Source organism: Otolemur garnettii, unplaced genomic scaffold, assembly GCF_000181295.1.
Source record: "Otolemur garnettii isolate 467f Iridium unplaced genomic scaffold, OtoGar3 scaffold00038, whole genome shotgun sequence".
NCBI lineage: Eukaryota > Metazoa > Chordata > Mammalia > Primates > Galagidae > Otolemur > Otolemur garnettii.
In genome coordinates, this window is record NW_003852433.1 from 983,911 (window position 1) to 1,000,093 (window position 16,183).

Sequence of the window (16,183 nt, forward strand, 5' to 3'; positions counted from 1 at the left end):
CCCTCCAATCCTCGAACTTCGTGTGACATTCTCCTTGAGTTCTTCACATGCTCTTCCCTCTTTGCGTATCTCTATGTTCAACTTTCCCCTCCTTAGAAGGACCCTAGTTGTATCAGGGCCTGTCCTAATGATGTCATTTTGACTTGATGACCTCTGTAAAGACCCTTATGTTCAAACGCAGTGACATTCTGAGGAACTAGGGATTAGGATTTTGTCCTGTCTTTCCTGAGTACACAAGTCAACCCATAAACAGATGTGTTCCTAAAAATGGACCAAATGACAGAGTGGCTACAGGGTTGTCCTCTGTGGCGTGGAGTCCATGGAGGGTCTGACTGTGAGGAATTTGTGACGTGACTGTGGTAGCCAGCCTCGGGATGGTTCCGGATGATCTTTGACTCAGCCCGTCCTTCACAGCCTGTGTTGTCCTCTCCCTCACTGGGGCAGGGTTGATCTGCGTGGCCTTCAGAGTATGTCAGTAGTGATGGGGTGTCCCTTCTGAAGCTGGGTTATACTAGCTTCATGCGTCTACTGCCTTATTCTCTCAAGGAGCACTTGCTGTGAGAAAACTAGCCACCGTGTACGGAGGACACTCAAGCCACGTGGTGGCAGGGAAATGACACTTCCAGCCAGTAGCCATGACAGTGAGCGTGGTCAGAAGGGGACCCTCCTGCCCCAGTCAGGTCTCCAGACAACCACAGCCCCGGATGATGTCTCGATTCTGACACAGTGAGAGATCCTGCATCAGCCTCCCATTGCTGCTGCAGCAAGTAAGCGCAAGTGTAGCAGCTAAAACAAAGTGACCCTAGAGGTCAGAAGGCCAAAATGAGTCATTCGGGATTAAAAAAACAAAGGTGGAGTCAGGGTTGATTTCTTCTGAAGGCCCCATGGGATGATCTATTTCAGCTTCTTCCAGCTTCTGGGCAGCAGCATTTCTGAGCTCCTGGCTGCATCGCTCCCATCTCTTCTTCCATCTCCATGTGGCCGGGTTTTCCCTCATTAAGACACTCCCTACCCTCTTCTAAGGACCCTTGTGATTCTATGTAGGACCCACCTGGATAATCCAGGCTAATCTCCCCACCTCAAGATCCTGAACTCAATCTCATCTGTAAGATGCCTTTTCCCCATAAGATAACACATTTGCATTTTCTGAGATTAGGGCATGGACATCTTTGGGAGGCCTTTATTCAGGTTACCAAGGTCTTTGGGCCAGAACCACCCAAATAAGCCCCTCTTGAATTCTCAACCTGCAAACCATGAGTGATAATAAATATTTGACATTTCAAAACACTAGATATTGAAGTAATTTGTTCTGCAGCCATAAGTAACTAATACAGAATAGGAATTTGTAATTCAGCGTTTGGTTCTATGGCCTTGAAAGTCATCATTCTGCATGTCTTGTAACATTTTTTTCTGAAATATGTATATAGGAAGTGTGCAAATATTCTAAGTGAACAGCTGAATGAATTTTTACAAACTGAAAGCACCGTATCTGTCTTCAATAGTAAAGCCTGGGTAGATCGTGGAGGTTTTTGCACTCTGTGCCAGTTATTTTGCTCACTCTCCCGCCCGTTCTCCTCCCTTTTTTGCTCTGCTGTGTAGTTGCAGAGAACAACTTTTTTCCCCGTTTTTTGCCTTCTGATTGGTTCAGCCAATGAAAGGCAATGATGGACAATTAAAAGGAGAAGGAGGAAGGAAGCCTGGATAGTTCTCCTTTGCTGGGACTGCCTTTGCCTTAGGGTTCCCCTGGAAACAGCTGTGCTTTCTTCTAATTCTGGATCCCATTAAGAACTCTCCTCCTCCGCGAAGCTAGCTTGTGCTGGGCAGCACCGCTGATGTCCCATTTGACACTTCAACTTCTCAGCTTTTCTTTCTAGCCCTAGGCTGGCTGTGCCTTCCCGCTGTTGCTAATCTTTCCCATCACCTGTGTAATAAATCCCCTGTATTAAATTCTCTTGGTTGATTGGCCTAGAGCAGTTTCTATTTTCTCGTGGCATTGTGTAAAATCCTTCCAGCATCAACAAAAAAGGAACCAATTCTTAGATTTTATTTTCTACAAAAATAAAAGTCACCCTTGCTATATAATACCCTGTAGCCTTCATATTTTCTGATTCTTTACTTAGAAAGAAGGAAATAGGAACGGTTGCTGTATATCAAGGACATGCCACTGTGTTAGGCTTGCCGTGTGTACTCAGTTGTTCCTTACTTCATTTGTTCCTTGTAAGAATCTTTTGCCAAGGAATAATGCTGTAATTTTAACAGATTAAGAAGTTTAAAGGATTAGGAGCTCTTCAAACTGCACACAGTCGCTTGGGTGCTGCTTGCTTGCAATGCTGTTAGCAGTTTGCATCTCTCCCCCTCCCCCACCCACCAGGGTCTCACTTTAAGTGCAATTAGCTTCCGCTTCACTCAGTTTCATGGAGCACTCATCAATTTTCAAGCAGAAATAAACCTCTAGAATCAACCAACTACTATAACTCTCTTCTTTGAGGATTTTGAAGCGATTTCTGGGAGAATTGGGATCATTTAAAGTGTGACAGAGTTGGGGATTCTGGTTGATGCTGGCAGGTGAAGTACAGGTCAGCACTGGGATGAAGCACCCAGCTTGGTGGTTCAGAGGATTACTTGGGGCTGTGCAATGATTGATTGGACATGCCTGCCATGGGTGAAGAAAAGGAAAGGGAGCATCACATGTATTTTCTGACTCTTCAGAAATGTGAAAGCCTGGCTTCAATCTGTCTGTCACTTTTTAGCTATGTCACTTTGGGATCTTTGATAAGTCTCTCTGTGCCTATTAATCAAATAATAAAAAAAGAATAAAACAATACATTTCAAAGATAATTACTGAGAAAGGGCCTTATCCAGTGGTGACCACATTCTCCACAGTTCTTCCTACTACAGATTAGGCTTTCTTTCAATCTTAAATAAGAGCATTTGATAAATCCTTTTTAGGTTTTCTAAACTCTTCCCTTTCCTAAAATGAGATTGAACACTATCTGCAGATGCTCATGGTATTGCCAATGTGGCCTTGGCACTCCTTCCAGGACACAATTCACAGGCGTTTTATTCTCCACCCATTCTTCCCTAGCCTCATTGCTCCCAGGCAAACGACCCTCAGACAATTTGAATGAAGCGATGGCAATTGCTCCTAACCTTTTTTTTCTGGAAAGTCTCCCTCACCTCCAGAAATATGGGCATTCTGGGGTGAAGCAGGAACAATTAGGGGTAAAGGGGGAAAGAGCTGTGGGCTGGAATCAAGAGACCTGAGCTTAGCTCTAACCACTCCTTGGTTACACATCCTGAGGCAAATGGGTTAACCTTGCTGAGCCTCAGCTTGCTCATCTGTAAAATGGAATAATCAGGCTGCCAGGACTCTTCTTAGCATGGAGCAGGGAGATAGGGGGGTGCTCATTGTAATGTCAGAGAGGAATAAAAACAGATATTTTAATTTTCCATTAATGAAGGTAGTTCATACTTACTAGAGAAAATCTGGAGAAGTATAAAAAGGAAAATAAAAATCACCCAGTATCTCAGTGCACAGAGGTAATAACTATTGCTACAGTTTTGTTGTAATAATCTCAATTCACTTTTTATGTGTTTCTATAATACTTAATTCTGAAGGTTTTTATAAAGATTAAGTGAAATAGGACATTTCATACTTTTAGCTGAGTGCCTGTGCATGTGAGAAATGTAAATAAATGTATTCATCTATTAAGTAATTCAACAAATATTTATTAAGTACGTTCAACATTTATTATATATGAAAATACTTGATGTGTTTGCTTCAAGTTTCAGAAATGTTTGGGGTAGTCTGATCTATAGTATGAACCATGTGCCAGTTGCCAAATTCAACCCCTTTAGGTTTCCAGTTGAAGCAGAAAAGGTTTGCTGATAGCCAATTACATAAACTCTAACGCGTATGTACTTAGTGTTTATTAAGTAAGCTGTGTGTCAGACACTGGAGATACTTGGATATGTAACTGTACATACACATGTGCACATGCACTCACACGTTTGCATGTGTATTTATAAGAGCATATGTGCGTGTAATTATTTTTTTCAGCACCAGGCTCCATGATGCTATTTCTGCTTGACTTTAGTGAATCAGAAGAAAATAACAAGACCGATTTTCATCAAATTTTGAAAGTGTTTTGAGGTAGCCTGATCTATGGTATAAATTACATGGCACATGTGAAATTAACTTTTTGGGAGACACCTCAAAATGTTTGAAAGGCCACCTCTAGGGCCAGAGACGTTGACAAATGAGAGTCTTGTCCATTTGGAGACAGGAAAGGGTCCTCTGATGATTGAGATGTGCTGGGCAGAGAAAACAAACAACAAACAACAGTTTTAAATCTTAGCCTCTAATTGAACATCACAAGAGGAGATGATTTTAATTACAGCCATTAATTACCATATGAACCACTTCCCCCATGGGCAACTCTCCATGGTACACTCCAGGGGGAACAGCCTGGGAGTTTAACAAGGGGAGTTCAGCAAGTGTGCATCTTATCTACGCACTGTGCATTACCATATTTCTCTCTGTATGTGCGACACAGATAATACATGTATGTATCACATGCGTCACACATGTTATGTATGCATTAATGAATGTGTGTAATACCCTGTCCTTCCTTCATTCACCCCTAACAGTCACAGAATAACGCCATTCATTCCATCCCCAAACATATATAGAGTGCCGACTGTGTTCCAGAACAGGCAATTATGGATATATTAGTGCCTACTGTGTTCCAGACACTGGCAATTAGGATAGATTAGGTTTCTGCAACCATGCCTAGATCAGTGATGGCATCTGGTAGGTGCTCAGCAAGTGTTTATTGAATGAATGTATGTGTGAACCAATAGTATATGAACATATAATATATATATAATATATACAGGGATGTTGTGTGTCTGTCACAGTGTGTATATCACTGTTTTATAGTTTCAGATTAGTCTGACCATATTTTCTATCTCCTAGTGGGTTTCTGCTCTATATACATCTAACTATCTGAATGGTTTTATATCCCAAGTGCCCCTCATCTGCCAAATTCCTCTCCATACTCTAAATCTCTAAAGAGAGCTAACAACAGGGAAGAACAAGTTCACATCTGGCCTCAAAACACAATCCCATTTGCATGAGGCAGCTGTGAACCAGTCCCCAGCATTCTTAGTCTAATGGAGTCATCATCTCTAGCCCACGTCCTCTTCCACAGAGGGTGCAAGAAGGCTGCATGCCCAGGTCTGAGGGGGGATGCCTCCTCTGTGCCCTCTTCTGCCTACACATCCCCTTACATGACTCCTGGGGGAGTCTCTGGCTGCAGCCTTGTTTTATCTGCCCTGAAGAAGAGACAGTTTGGGGCTCTGCATCCATTTAGCCTAATGACGTGGTCTCTGCAATCAGCAGACTCCATTTGGTTTTCGAGTTGAAGCAGGAAAGATTTGCTGATTGCTGATTACACAGACACTCCATTTCTCAAATCCCTCTCTCCTTGGGGTGCTCCCACTGTGATACACATCCCCAGCAGATGGAGGATGGGATGCAGAGAGTGGGGTGGGCACGGTGGAGCCTGAGGGCTGGCGGAGGGCTAGCAACAGGTCCCTCGAGTTGTTCCATGTACTGTCCTCTATTGATGGCTTCTTGTTCTCACCTCTTCTCACTCCATCTAGCTAACTCATCTCCTGTGCTGCCTTTGTTTTTGGTTTGTGTCTTTTCTCTGCAGGATGATGAAAAAGCTTTGGAGCCAGAGTCCTGCATTCTAATCTCAGGGATGTGGGGATGGGTCTGCCCTTTCTGAGGCCCCTCATTTTCCCCCAAGAATTAAATGATGGCAGTGCCACTATTGGTATTTGATCTGCCAAACTCGGTTACTCCTCACAACAGCTCTGGGAAGGAGAGGCTAAGAGTGCCCCCATTTACCCATGAGACAACTGAGGGTCATCGAGTTTAAGTAACTTGCTGAAGGTCACACAGCCAGTGATCAGTGGAGTTGGGACTTGAGCTCAGGCAGCCGGGCTCCAGAGACTACCTTCACTTTCCTGATATTATGGACTTGACTGTTTTCAGGGCCCCATTTCCTCTACCCGTATGTTTGGTCCCAGACCAGCCCTCATTCCCCCAGGACCCAGGATCTGTCCCTCTTCTACCACTAGGAGGTTCCCTGAGGGTGTAAACTTTAGACCCTTCCTGCTCCTCCATGAACTGAGGTGGACATTGTTTACCCAAACAAAACTGGGAGGTGACATCTGAGCTCCTTTCTCGTGTGTCGGAACCTGAGACCTGGATGCTCATCTCAGCTTTGTGACCCCCCTACCCCAGCTATGTGACGTTGGACAGGACATTTTGCTGCTCTGGCCCTCAGCTTCCTCACATCTCAAATGGGCAGGACATTCATTCAACCACTGTTTATGGGATTCAGTGTCCGTAACACATGCCTAAGACCTATGGACTTCTGATAGGATCTACGGCAGAAATCCAGATTTCTCCGCCTCTGTGTCTTCCAAAGACTCCGGTGCCACATCTCCTGGGAGAAAGTGGCTGATTCCCAGGGACACCCTTATCCTGGCCCACTAGGAGAGAGCTGAGCATGGGCAAATGCTCTTATAAACTGTAGGGATTTTGTACCCAGACACTTTCAAGGTGTGTTTATGAGCTGACATGGTGGTGTCTGGGGTGAGCACTCCCTCTCTGTCCCTAGGTGTCCTTTATTTCCTCTGACAGCAGTTGGCCTCCAGCCTGGGGGCCCAAGATGGGGATTTCACGGTTGCAGCTTCAATCAACCGCAGTGTACTGCCAGCCCCTTCTCACACCACTTGGCTTCCCTCCACACCTCCCCTTCCCTCTCTCAACAGCTTGGCAGGGCCCTTGGGCTGGCTCAGTTGTTGCCTGCCCTCTCTCTCTCTCTCTTTAAAATTAGAAAATTACAAAAAATTAAAACGATTTGAGAAGCACAGACTTAGAATAGCGTGAGTGGACAAGCTGATCTGCAGAGGAGAGCTGTGTGTCCCTGTGATGGGGAGTTGCCCTGGTCCTCTCTGCCTTCCTCTGGGGTGGGGAACTCATTGCCCCAGAAAGATTCCTGGACTGGGAGGCGGGAAGACCAAGGCTCTACTCCTTACTTGCCCCAAATAACCTCACCAGCCTTGGTTTCCTCATCTACAAAATAAAACAGAATGACCCCAGGCTCAGTGAGTTCTGTGGGGAGCTGGAAATTGAACTTACATCTGATCATAAATCTTTATATTCTGTGACCCCAATCCCCATCTACACTCTAACCAGTTGATACATGTGTGTTCCTTTAAGCAACACTCCAAAAGTAAACATAATTAGAACCACTTAAAACAAAAATTCCATCCAATAGCCACTTCACCCCATCCATAAATACTGTCAACTCTCCGAGTGTGTGTGCGTGTTATTTGCAAAATCCAGGCATGAGGTTCCTCTGCTCTGTTCTGTTTGCCTCCCGTTATTTCACAGAAGCGTTCCACGCTGCCACAATTCTTATTTCCAATGTTAATATCTGCCTAATAGCATCAAAGTGACACGCTGTGATTTCCCTAACTATTCCCAATTGCTTGGTGATGAGGCAGCTTTCAGCATCTCCCTGTCATCAACAGCTCCGCTCCGAGCACCCTCAGATACAGAGCTGTGCTCTGCCTTTTGATTTCACCCTCCTGGGATTAATTCCCCAGAAGGCAGGATCCTGGGTTTAACCCAGAATTTCAGCTCAGCACTGTTGACACTCGGGCCAGGTAATTCTTTGCAGTAGGTTCTGTCCTATGTGTGGTAGGATGTTGAGCAACATCCTTGGCCTCTATCCACTAGATGCCAGTAGTATTCCCCCAATTTGTGACAGCCAAAAATGTCTCCAGATATCACCAAATGTCCCTGAGCTGTGGGGGGAGGGCGGTTGTAAAATCACCCTCAGCTGGTACTCAGTACATTAAAGGGTAGGGGTGTGTGTAAATGGAAGGCAGAGATTTTGCTGAGTCTAGACCAAGTGTAGGGCAGTGGCAGGAAGCACAGGGAATAAGCGCTGAGGGGGAGTCAGACGTACTGAGCTCGAGGTCTGCACTGCCAGGAAGTCTTCAGGTCTCAATGCCTCAGTTCCTCATCTGTAAAATGGGAGCAGAGCAGTCAACTCATCTTGTGCCAGGCTTGTGAGGCACAAGGGAAGGCATGAGCATAAAGCACTCAACACAGCACTGGCCACAGAAAGCAGCCTGTTGTCTTTGCCTACTCTGGTGGGAGCCCTGCCAAGCGTTTCCATCTTTGCCTTTGTTGCTATTGGGAAGAACAAGGTGGGGCATCCAGGGCACAGGGTGGGATGGAAACTATTCTTGTTTCTGCCCTCCCGCCAACCTTCCCCACCAGATCCATCCATCCTGTGTGTTCTTCTTCTGAAACTAGCTTCTGTGACCCTTGGCTATGTTTACTCATCCATCCAGGATGGACTGAGCACCACTGTGTGCTGGGCAGCATGGCGGTGCAGGTGCGGAGCACGGTCAGACATGCTGGGTGCAGCACCCACCGCATGGGTAAACAAGCTGTGTGTCCCTGGGCCATGCCCTGAAACATCCATTTCCTCCTTTATAAAAGGCAGGGCTCCTGGCTAAAGGTCTGATCAACCCGTCCACAGAGAGAGCCTCTCATGGAGCACTCACAGTGTCCTAGGTGCTCGCTAGGCACCTGGCATGGCTAAGGGTGTGTCTCCTCCCGAGAGAACGCGTGGGTAGGTGGGTGGGTATCTAGTCTAAGGCCAATGTGGTCTCTCTCCAGGAGAAGTACGTGGAGGAGCTTGCAGCCGTGAGGCAGACCCTCCAGACAGACTTGGAGACGTCCATCCGGCGGATTGCTGACCTGCAGGCAGCCTTGGAAGAGGTGGCCAGTGATAGTGATACGGAGAGGTAAGCCGTGAGGATGAAGGTGGGGATAGGCACGGCGGATGGGCTGCACTGGGGGAGGGGAGCTCTGTAGTCTAAGGCTGGCCTGGGGGGGCCACAGATGCTGGGAAACCCATGGCCACTGTGTGGCTGGAGGGATCCATGGCTTGCTTGGGTGGGGACAGACAGGTATCTCTCCCTGGCACTGCTGAAACCACCTGGCCCTGCTTGCCAAGCCTTTGGCAAAGCAACGTGTCTGGAACAAGGACTGTGGTAAATGACCTGGGGTGGTTTTGGTGTCTAATCTTGGCCTAATTCCCTTATTTGTAAAGTGGACATAATAATATTAGGATGAACCACATGAAATTGCCAAGATTTGACCATTTTTGCCCTACAGACACGAGGTTTTCTGTTTTCAACCTGTGGCCTATCTCCTAGGGCTGTTAGGGAGAGTTAATGGAGTTCATAGCATAGCGCTAGGGGATGTACCCATAGGTAAGTGGAAGCTGTGTTTATGCAAAATAATGAACATGATTTTAAAAAGGCAAGGGCTGATTTAAAGATGCAAGGTTGGGCTGGAGATTGGCAAGCCCACCCAAGTTTAGTGTCAGGGCTTCTCGCCTTCCCCAGAAGATAGGCTGTTCCCCACCATTATCTCCACTCAAGTCCCAACCGGCCACAGACCACAGGTGGGCTGCTCAGCTGGAAGGATTGGCAGTGTCCTAGCTGGGCACAGGGCCCTGGCTGTTCAGCCTCTACAGGCCAAGTCATCCTATTCCCAGGAGCTGCCTTTGTAGCCTTGGCTAGCTGCTTCTGTGGGAAGCACAACCTTGCCATAGCATCTCTGCCCTCACCCCACTTCTGTGTGTAAAGGAAGACATTTCTTTTACATTGCCTTGTAACCAGGAACCTGCAGGTGCAGTTTCCACCCAATGCCTACAAGCTGCTCCTGCACACACCTGAGCAAGCCTGATTGGACACCTGTTTTTCCTGATCTTCCTCCCTGTGAAAAGCTGGTTTGTGCTGCAGCCAGAACAGTCAAATGTCAGATCTTGTATTACAACCCTCTGGGTTTCCCCACAAGGACCCTGATCGCAGAGAAGTTCAAGGTTACACAGCAAATTCTCATCATACACTGAGTTAGAATCCAGTTCTGCTGAGTTTCCCACTCAGACCTTTGCCACATACAGCCCTATGAACAGGTGGGGGCAGGGGGCAGGGGCTGGCCTTTGAGACATGTGCATGTGGGGCAGGTGGGGAATGCAGAGAGGGTAACAAGCAGCGAGCTGGAGCCCAGGTGTATTGAACTGGTGAGGAATAGAGTGAGAAAAGTGCCAGAGTGGTCCTACCTTTATGGGACCTACATCTTGAAGGGTGTGTGTGTGTTTGTCCATGAATAAACTGGACAGCTGTGGTTTAGCCAGTAGGAAGAGCCAGACATCTATATTGACTATATTAGAATTGACCATGCCTACTCAAGGAAAAAAAAAACTGGAAGGCAACACACCAAGATTCTAACATTAAGGGAAGGTGTTACAGGTGACAATTTTTTTCTTCAAGTTTATATTTTCTAAAATCTGTTCAAAGAACATGCACACACATCCCTAGCTATACAAGTGCCCTCTTTAGGAGATTTTGCTCATAGTAGTCACGTACTTTATATACATCTAATTTTAGAATGTGCACAGCCTTCCTCCCTTGATGTGGTCCTGGGCTGCTCATAGCTGCTCAGAGATTTGTAACCTCAAACTCTCCAGCAAAAGATGTTCACGCTTAGGAACAGCAAAATGAAGACCCGGTGGACTCTAAACACCATGTTCTTGCCTCTGCATAAAGAGCTTTATCTGAAAAATCTTCGGCAGATTGTGCCAAGGTGGCTTCCATGCATATCCCAAGTCTTCCCAGCATTGCCTGCTAATTTGCACAGCTGTCAAACTGCTGGTGAAAGGGCAAATCCTGATGTGGTGGCTGCTTGCTAACTCCTCCTTGCATTTAAGGACCCCCCCCCACCTCTTCCTCCTGTCTTACAAGTGTCATGGCAGGACTTACTGTAATTACAAACCCCTTTTGTCAACATTACTTGTTTGATGCTTACACTGGTTTTTCCATTCATACAAATGATAGATCTTTTTTTTTTAATTATTGTGGGGATCAATGGCTATAGATACTATTATCTTTGGCCAATGGGCAATATTTTTGAACAATTTGTAATTGTATAGCAAGAGATTGCTTTTTTAATAAACAATGAAAGTTTTTTAAGAATAACAAAATTGGAACGAGGCAGAGAGTCGGGCTTGGAGGTGTGAATGACAGACTGGGAAGAAGTGTGACAAGGAAGCAAAAAACAGGCCCCTCCCTGGGGATGGAGATCCTGAAGGTCACAGGTCCCACTGCAGTTTCTGCTTAGGGAGTGAGACCAGCTTTAGAAGAACCCTGCCCTCACCCTCACCCTCGCCCTAATAGCAGACTCCTTTATTTGTTTCTGCTCCTGGTAACAAGACTCAGATTCATCCTTTGTTCTGATCCACCTTTTCTAAGCTCCAGGGTCTGAAAGCCCAGGAATCCGCTCTGAATGCCTGAAGTCTCCCTCCCTGCTGGGCTTCTGTTGCCTTTCCCTTGACTGGATCTCCAATTTTCACACATCACCTGAATCATAGGTCGGAAGGAACCTCACCTGCATTTCAGGGTTGCTTCGAGGTGTGAAATGACTACAGACCACCAAGTCTAAAGCAATGCAAGAAAAATGCAAGAAATGTGCAGACTCATCGCACTGGAAGTAGGGGAAGAATCAGAGAGAACACAGGCTCTGCATTTCAACAAGCCTGATTGCCAGTTAAGGATATAGTGGTTTATTTTTGCATAACTGTGAACAAGTTGCTCAACCTCTCTGAGCCTCAGTCTCTTCCTCTGAAAGATGGGTTAGTAATAATAAGTGAGAAAATATGACTTCCTAGTACAGCACATTGCACACAGTAGGGGCTCAACAACCCCCAGTTGCATTCATTCATTCCTTTGGTAAATTCTCACTGAGCACCTATTCCATGCCAGACAGGATGTTAGGTGTTCGTGTTGTTCCACTTGCTGCTTGTTATCCTTCTCCATCGTGCAGATAAGAAGAGGTTGAATAACTTGCCTGAGGTCAGGCAGAAGTTAGCATTCGGAGCTGTAGCTGGAACACAGGCGTGTTGAATTGCTGAGGAATAGAGAGGAAGAAGGGCCCAGGAATGGTCCTGCCTTTATGGAACCTGCATTCTGATGGAGGAGTGTGCGTGTGTGTAAATGACAGATAAAACACAGGAATACAATCAGAGTTATAAAGGCTGAGAACGTGGTGCTGTGATGAAGGGGGCCAGGTGGACATGTCTCTGAGGGGACATTGGAATTCAGACCTTATGAAAAGGAGAAGCCACCCAGGGAGGATCTGGAGGAAGTAAGATCAGAGAGAGGCATGTTCTAGCAAGTGGAAGAACACCAGTGTCCCCAAGGAAATGAGAGAAGCCACACTCTCTACTTTTCTCTTTCTCATGGCACCCTCCCGCCTTCTCTCCTAACCTTTCTTCTCCTCTGGAAATGACCAGCAGAAAATGACCTAAATCCTCCCAGCTCCTTAAAGTGTCCCAGAGCCCCAGGCAGCTACATTACTTGTGGGGTCTTGTGTGAAGTCAAATGTGAGGCTCCTTGTTGAAAAATTATTAAAAATTTCAAGATGATGACCAAAGAGCCTTAAGCCAAACACAGGCCTTTCTGGGTCTGGGACACAAGCCTCTGAAGCCAGCCTTGACCCCAGGTTGGTTCTAAGGGAGCATTTCCTAATTTTCAGCAGGCCTCGGTTCTCATATGCTGCTTGTAACTTGAAGATGGAAACATGGCAGAGATTTCAATAACATTGCAGGAACAGGAAACTGGGAAGAAATTACCCATGGAGAAGTCTCAACGTATTTCAAAGAATTTACATGTACTGAGCATGGTCTCTGGTTACAGTGCTATTTAATTGGTTGTCATCCATAAAAAGGAAGTGTGTGTGTTGCTAGGTCGTAGAGCCACTGTCCGGGGTAGGAGCCCCAGCCCCGGCCCCTGCCCGGGTTCCAGCCTACATTCTCCCCCTTGCTGGCAGCTGTGTGGGGCACTGTGCTCCTCATTATCTCATCACCCGGGACAGAGGTTCGGATTGGAGCCTGAGGGGTTGGTGCCAGGTCCCTCCATACTGAGTTCTCAATTAGGATTCAAACCTTCCTGGGGAGGAGGGAGAGAGAGAGAGAAAGGGAGAGGGAGAGAGAGAGACAGAGACAGAGAAGCTTCAGCTGCAGGTGAGGTTCTTTCAGAGACTTGTTCAAATTACAAAAAGTCACATTTCCCCATGTTGGGAATTAGATCTGAGTGTAACGGGCCTTCCAGGCTAGAAACGTGGCTACGTGCTCAGAAAGCCAGGTGGCCTCTGCGGCAGCATTTAAATATGTGCTCTCTCTCCTGCACTAGGGCCCCGCTTGTAACTTGGACTGTGGCGTCAACCTCCTTAGATTAATGGAGAGATGCTTTAAGCTGCTCCCCCAGGCCTGGAGCACACTCATTACTCACAGAGGGAGAGATGTGTTGGCTGACAGGCAGCAGCATCTATTCCTGACCCAGGGGCTGCAGCTGTTCTGCCTGCCGCCTAGCCTTTCGGGGGCAAGGAGGGTTGGGTGGGATGTGGAGAGGTCAACAGCTGACCTTTGACTCCTGGGTCAGCTGAAAATGCATCCATTCCAGCTGGCCCAATCTGAGTTGAATGCTCTGGAAAAGAGTCCTCAGTTGCCGTGTTGTATAAGTTGGATATTTTCGAACTGTTTTATAACCTGGCTAAAATTAGGCTGCAGGAGGGCAAGTAGAAAGACCTGGGTGTAACCAAAGATTGTGGTTGCTGTGAAGGGCATACCTCTGAGTTACTTTATTCAGTGGTGGGCCCAGGCTCTGGCCAGAGTGGAACGTTCTCTGCTGCATGCTAGGACAGTCTTGGCGGCTGCCAAGGGCATCTTCCTATAATTCTCTTGCCTTATGTTTTGCGCCTTGTCTGGCCCGTGATGCTGTGTCTCTGGCCCCAACCCAGGGCCTCTTTGGAGCCGGGACACTAGGTCTCCAGCCCCAGCCCACTCAACTGTCTGGATGTGGGCTGCTGCGCCAGCTTACTTGGGGTAGGTCTCATTCAGGTCTTGGGTGCCAAAGCACCTTAGAAGTCACAGTCAGTATAGTAGGAGCGAGCATCTCAGCAGCAATCTCCTAGCAGCAGACTTAGTAGGGGAGCACCAAACAGGCGTCCTCTGAGCAAGAAGCGGAGCCCGAGGAGGAGCCCTGGCTAACTTCTTCTGCAGCTATTTAGAGAAGTAATTGCGTGGCCGCCTACACCACAGGCGTGGAGAATAACCAATGATGGACATACTTTTGTGCTCATATGCGTCTCACTAATGAGAGCCAATGATGTTAAATCCCTTCCCCAATCCCTTATTGCCAAAGTATTTCTCACAGGTGCCTCCTACAGCCCCTCATGGGTAATAAGTGTGCTCCAGGCCTGGAAGGACCCCACAAAGCATTTCTCCATTCACCTGAGAAGGTAAATGCCATGTCCCAGGTATAATGCAGGGGCCTTAGTGCAGTGCAGCTGGTTAAATGATGCTGCCCAGGCTTTCCAGCATGTTTCCAGCCCAAATACTCAGAGAAGGGGGTTCCCAGGCAGTCAGGGCTCCAAACTACGTTGTTTATTCCAGCATTGTAGGAAATGATGCTGATGGTTATCACATGTAATCATAACAGGGACCTTTCCTGAAGCCTACCCTTTGGCATGCAGCGTCCTGGCAGCCGGTCTCTGAGGGTACCCTCCTAGTTTACAGATGAGGAAACTTGGACTAGAGAAGTCAAAAACTTGCCCCAGCCCACAGTTAAGTGATGGTTCCATGATCTGATTTCCAGGCTGGCCCTGTCACCCACACTTGTACTGGTCAAGCTCTGCTGGCATGTCACATGCAGCCCTACTTCCTCTTCCCTCTGTCAAGGCCTCTGCTCTTTGCCAGCCACAGGCCCATCCTGGTGAACTTGTGTCTAGCACACAGAGAGGGGGCCAAAGAATGTATGGGTTACTTCCCAGGCAGTATTTGAACTTGGACTGGAGTTGTATGGCAAAGATTCACCCTGAAGGAATGTGTCTGAAGACATTTAATTAATGCTCATCAATCCCTTGTTTATGAACTCCTGGCACAAGTTCTTTTTCTAAAGGCCACTTGCACCAAGTTGAAAGAACCACTGACCACATGTCAAGGGAGGAGGGTTCTAGCACCACTGTGCTGTCCAATGGAGGAGGATCATGGACAGCTCACCTGCCCTTCAACTAAGGATCAACGGCACCTTCTGTGTTATGACAGGAGCTACATTAGGGAACAGGTAGACACGTGCCTGTGTCATGGAGCTTGTGGCACAGAGATTCTTTCTTCACGTGGTGAAAGGGTCAATGAGTTGACCCCTTCTTATAATAAACTCCCTCCTTATAATAGTACTCTCCCCCTCTTTTTCTACACCCAAGTGAACTCTTATAAAATATTCTAGCTTAGGAAGAAGTGCAGCCATCCTCTGAATGGAAAGTGGAAGGTTGAGAGCTAAGCCCTCCTCCTGTGTCTCTCTTCCTGACCCCTTGGCACTGCTGGTGAGGTCTCCCAGAGCTTGATGGCTCCGTGTACCATGGTGTACAGACTCCAGTACCTGCCAGGATCAATAACCCATAACTTGCATAAAGTCAACATGGTATTGATTTCTACCCATCTGGTCTTAATGCTTCTCAAGAGCAAACAGAAAACAACTCCTTCTGCTTCTCTCTGAAAGCCTATCCCCCCAAATTTTATTCCAGACTGGCTCATGGTAAAGGTGTTAGATGCTTCTAACATTTGCTCATACAATAAATGTGGGATATATTAATTGTTTGCAGAAGGTCTTCTCAATGCAACCCCTTTTGTTTTAAGCATACTCTGTTTTTCTGAGCCATCCCAAATGGCTAGTATATAGTCCAGGCTAGATACCAACCTTGTTCTGGGCAATATCTCATCATGCGTGAACAAGTAGACAGACCACCTGGCAGGTCTTGACTTCAGCCTTAGAGATTCTGTGCAAATTCAGTAGATTAAAGGACAGAAGTGACTAGAGCACAGATACTGTGAAAATGTAGGATTAGGCTCGGCCCATAGCTCAAGCGGCTAAGGTGCCAGCGACATACACCAGAGCTGGTGGGTTCAAATCCAGCCCAGGCCCACCAAACAACAATGACAACTAAAATTTAAAAAAAAAA

General features: G+C 46.9%; 1 protein-coding gene across 4 annotated transcripts in view; it reads left to right on the forward strand.

Moving 5' to 3' along the window:
* MYO18B (myosin XVIIIB) overlaps nucleotides 1–16,183 on the forward strand; it is a 262,880-nt gene that overhangs the window by 218,715 nt on the left and 27,982 nt on the right. For all 4 annotated transcript variants that reach the window (XM_023513322.1, XM_023513320.1, XM_023513324.1 and 1 more), the window contains one exon: nucleotides 8,777–8,904. In XM_023513322.1, coding sequence (XP_023369090.1) covers nucleotides 8,777–8,904 — 128 coding nt within the window. The remainder of the gene's footprint in view (nucleotides 1–8,776; nucleotides 8,905–16,183) is intronic.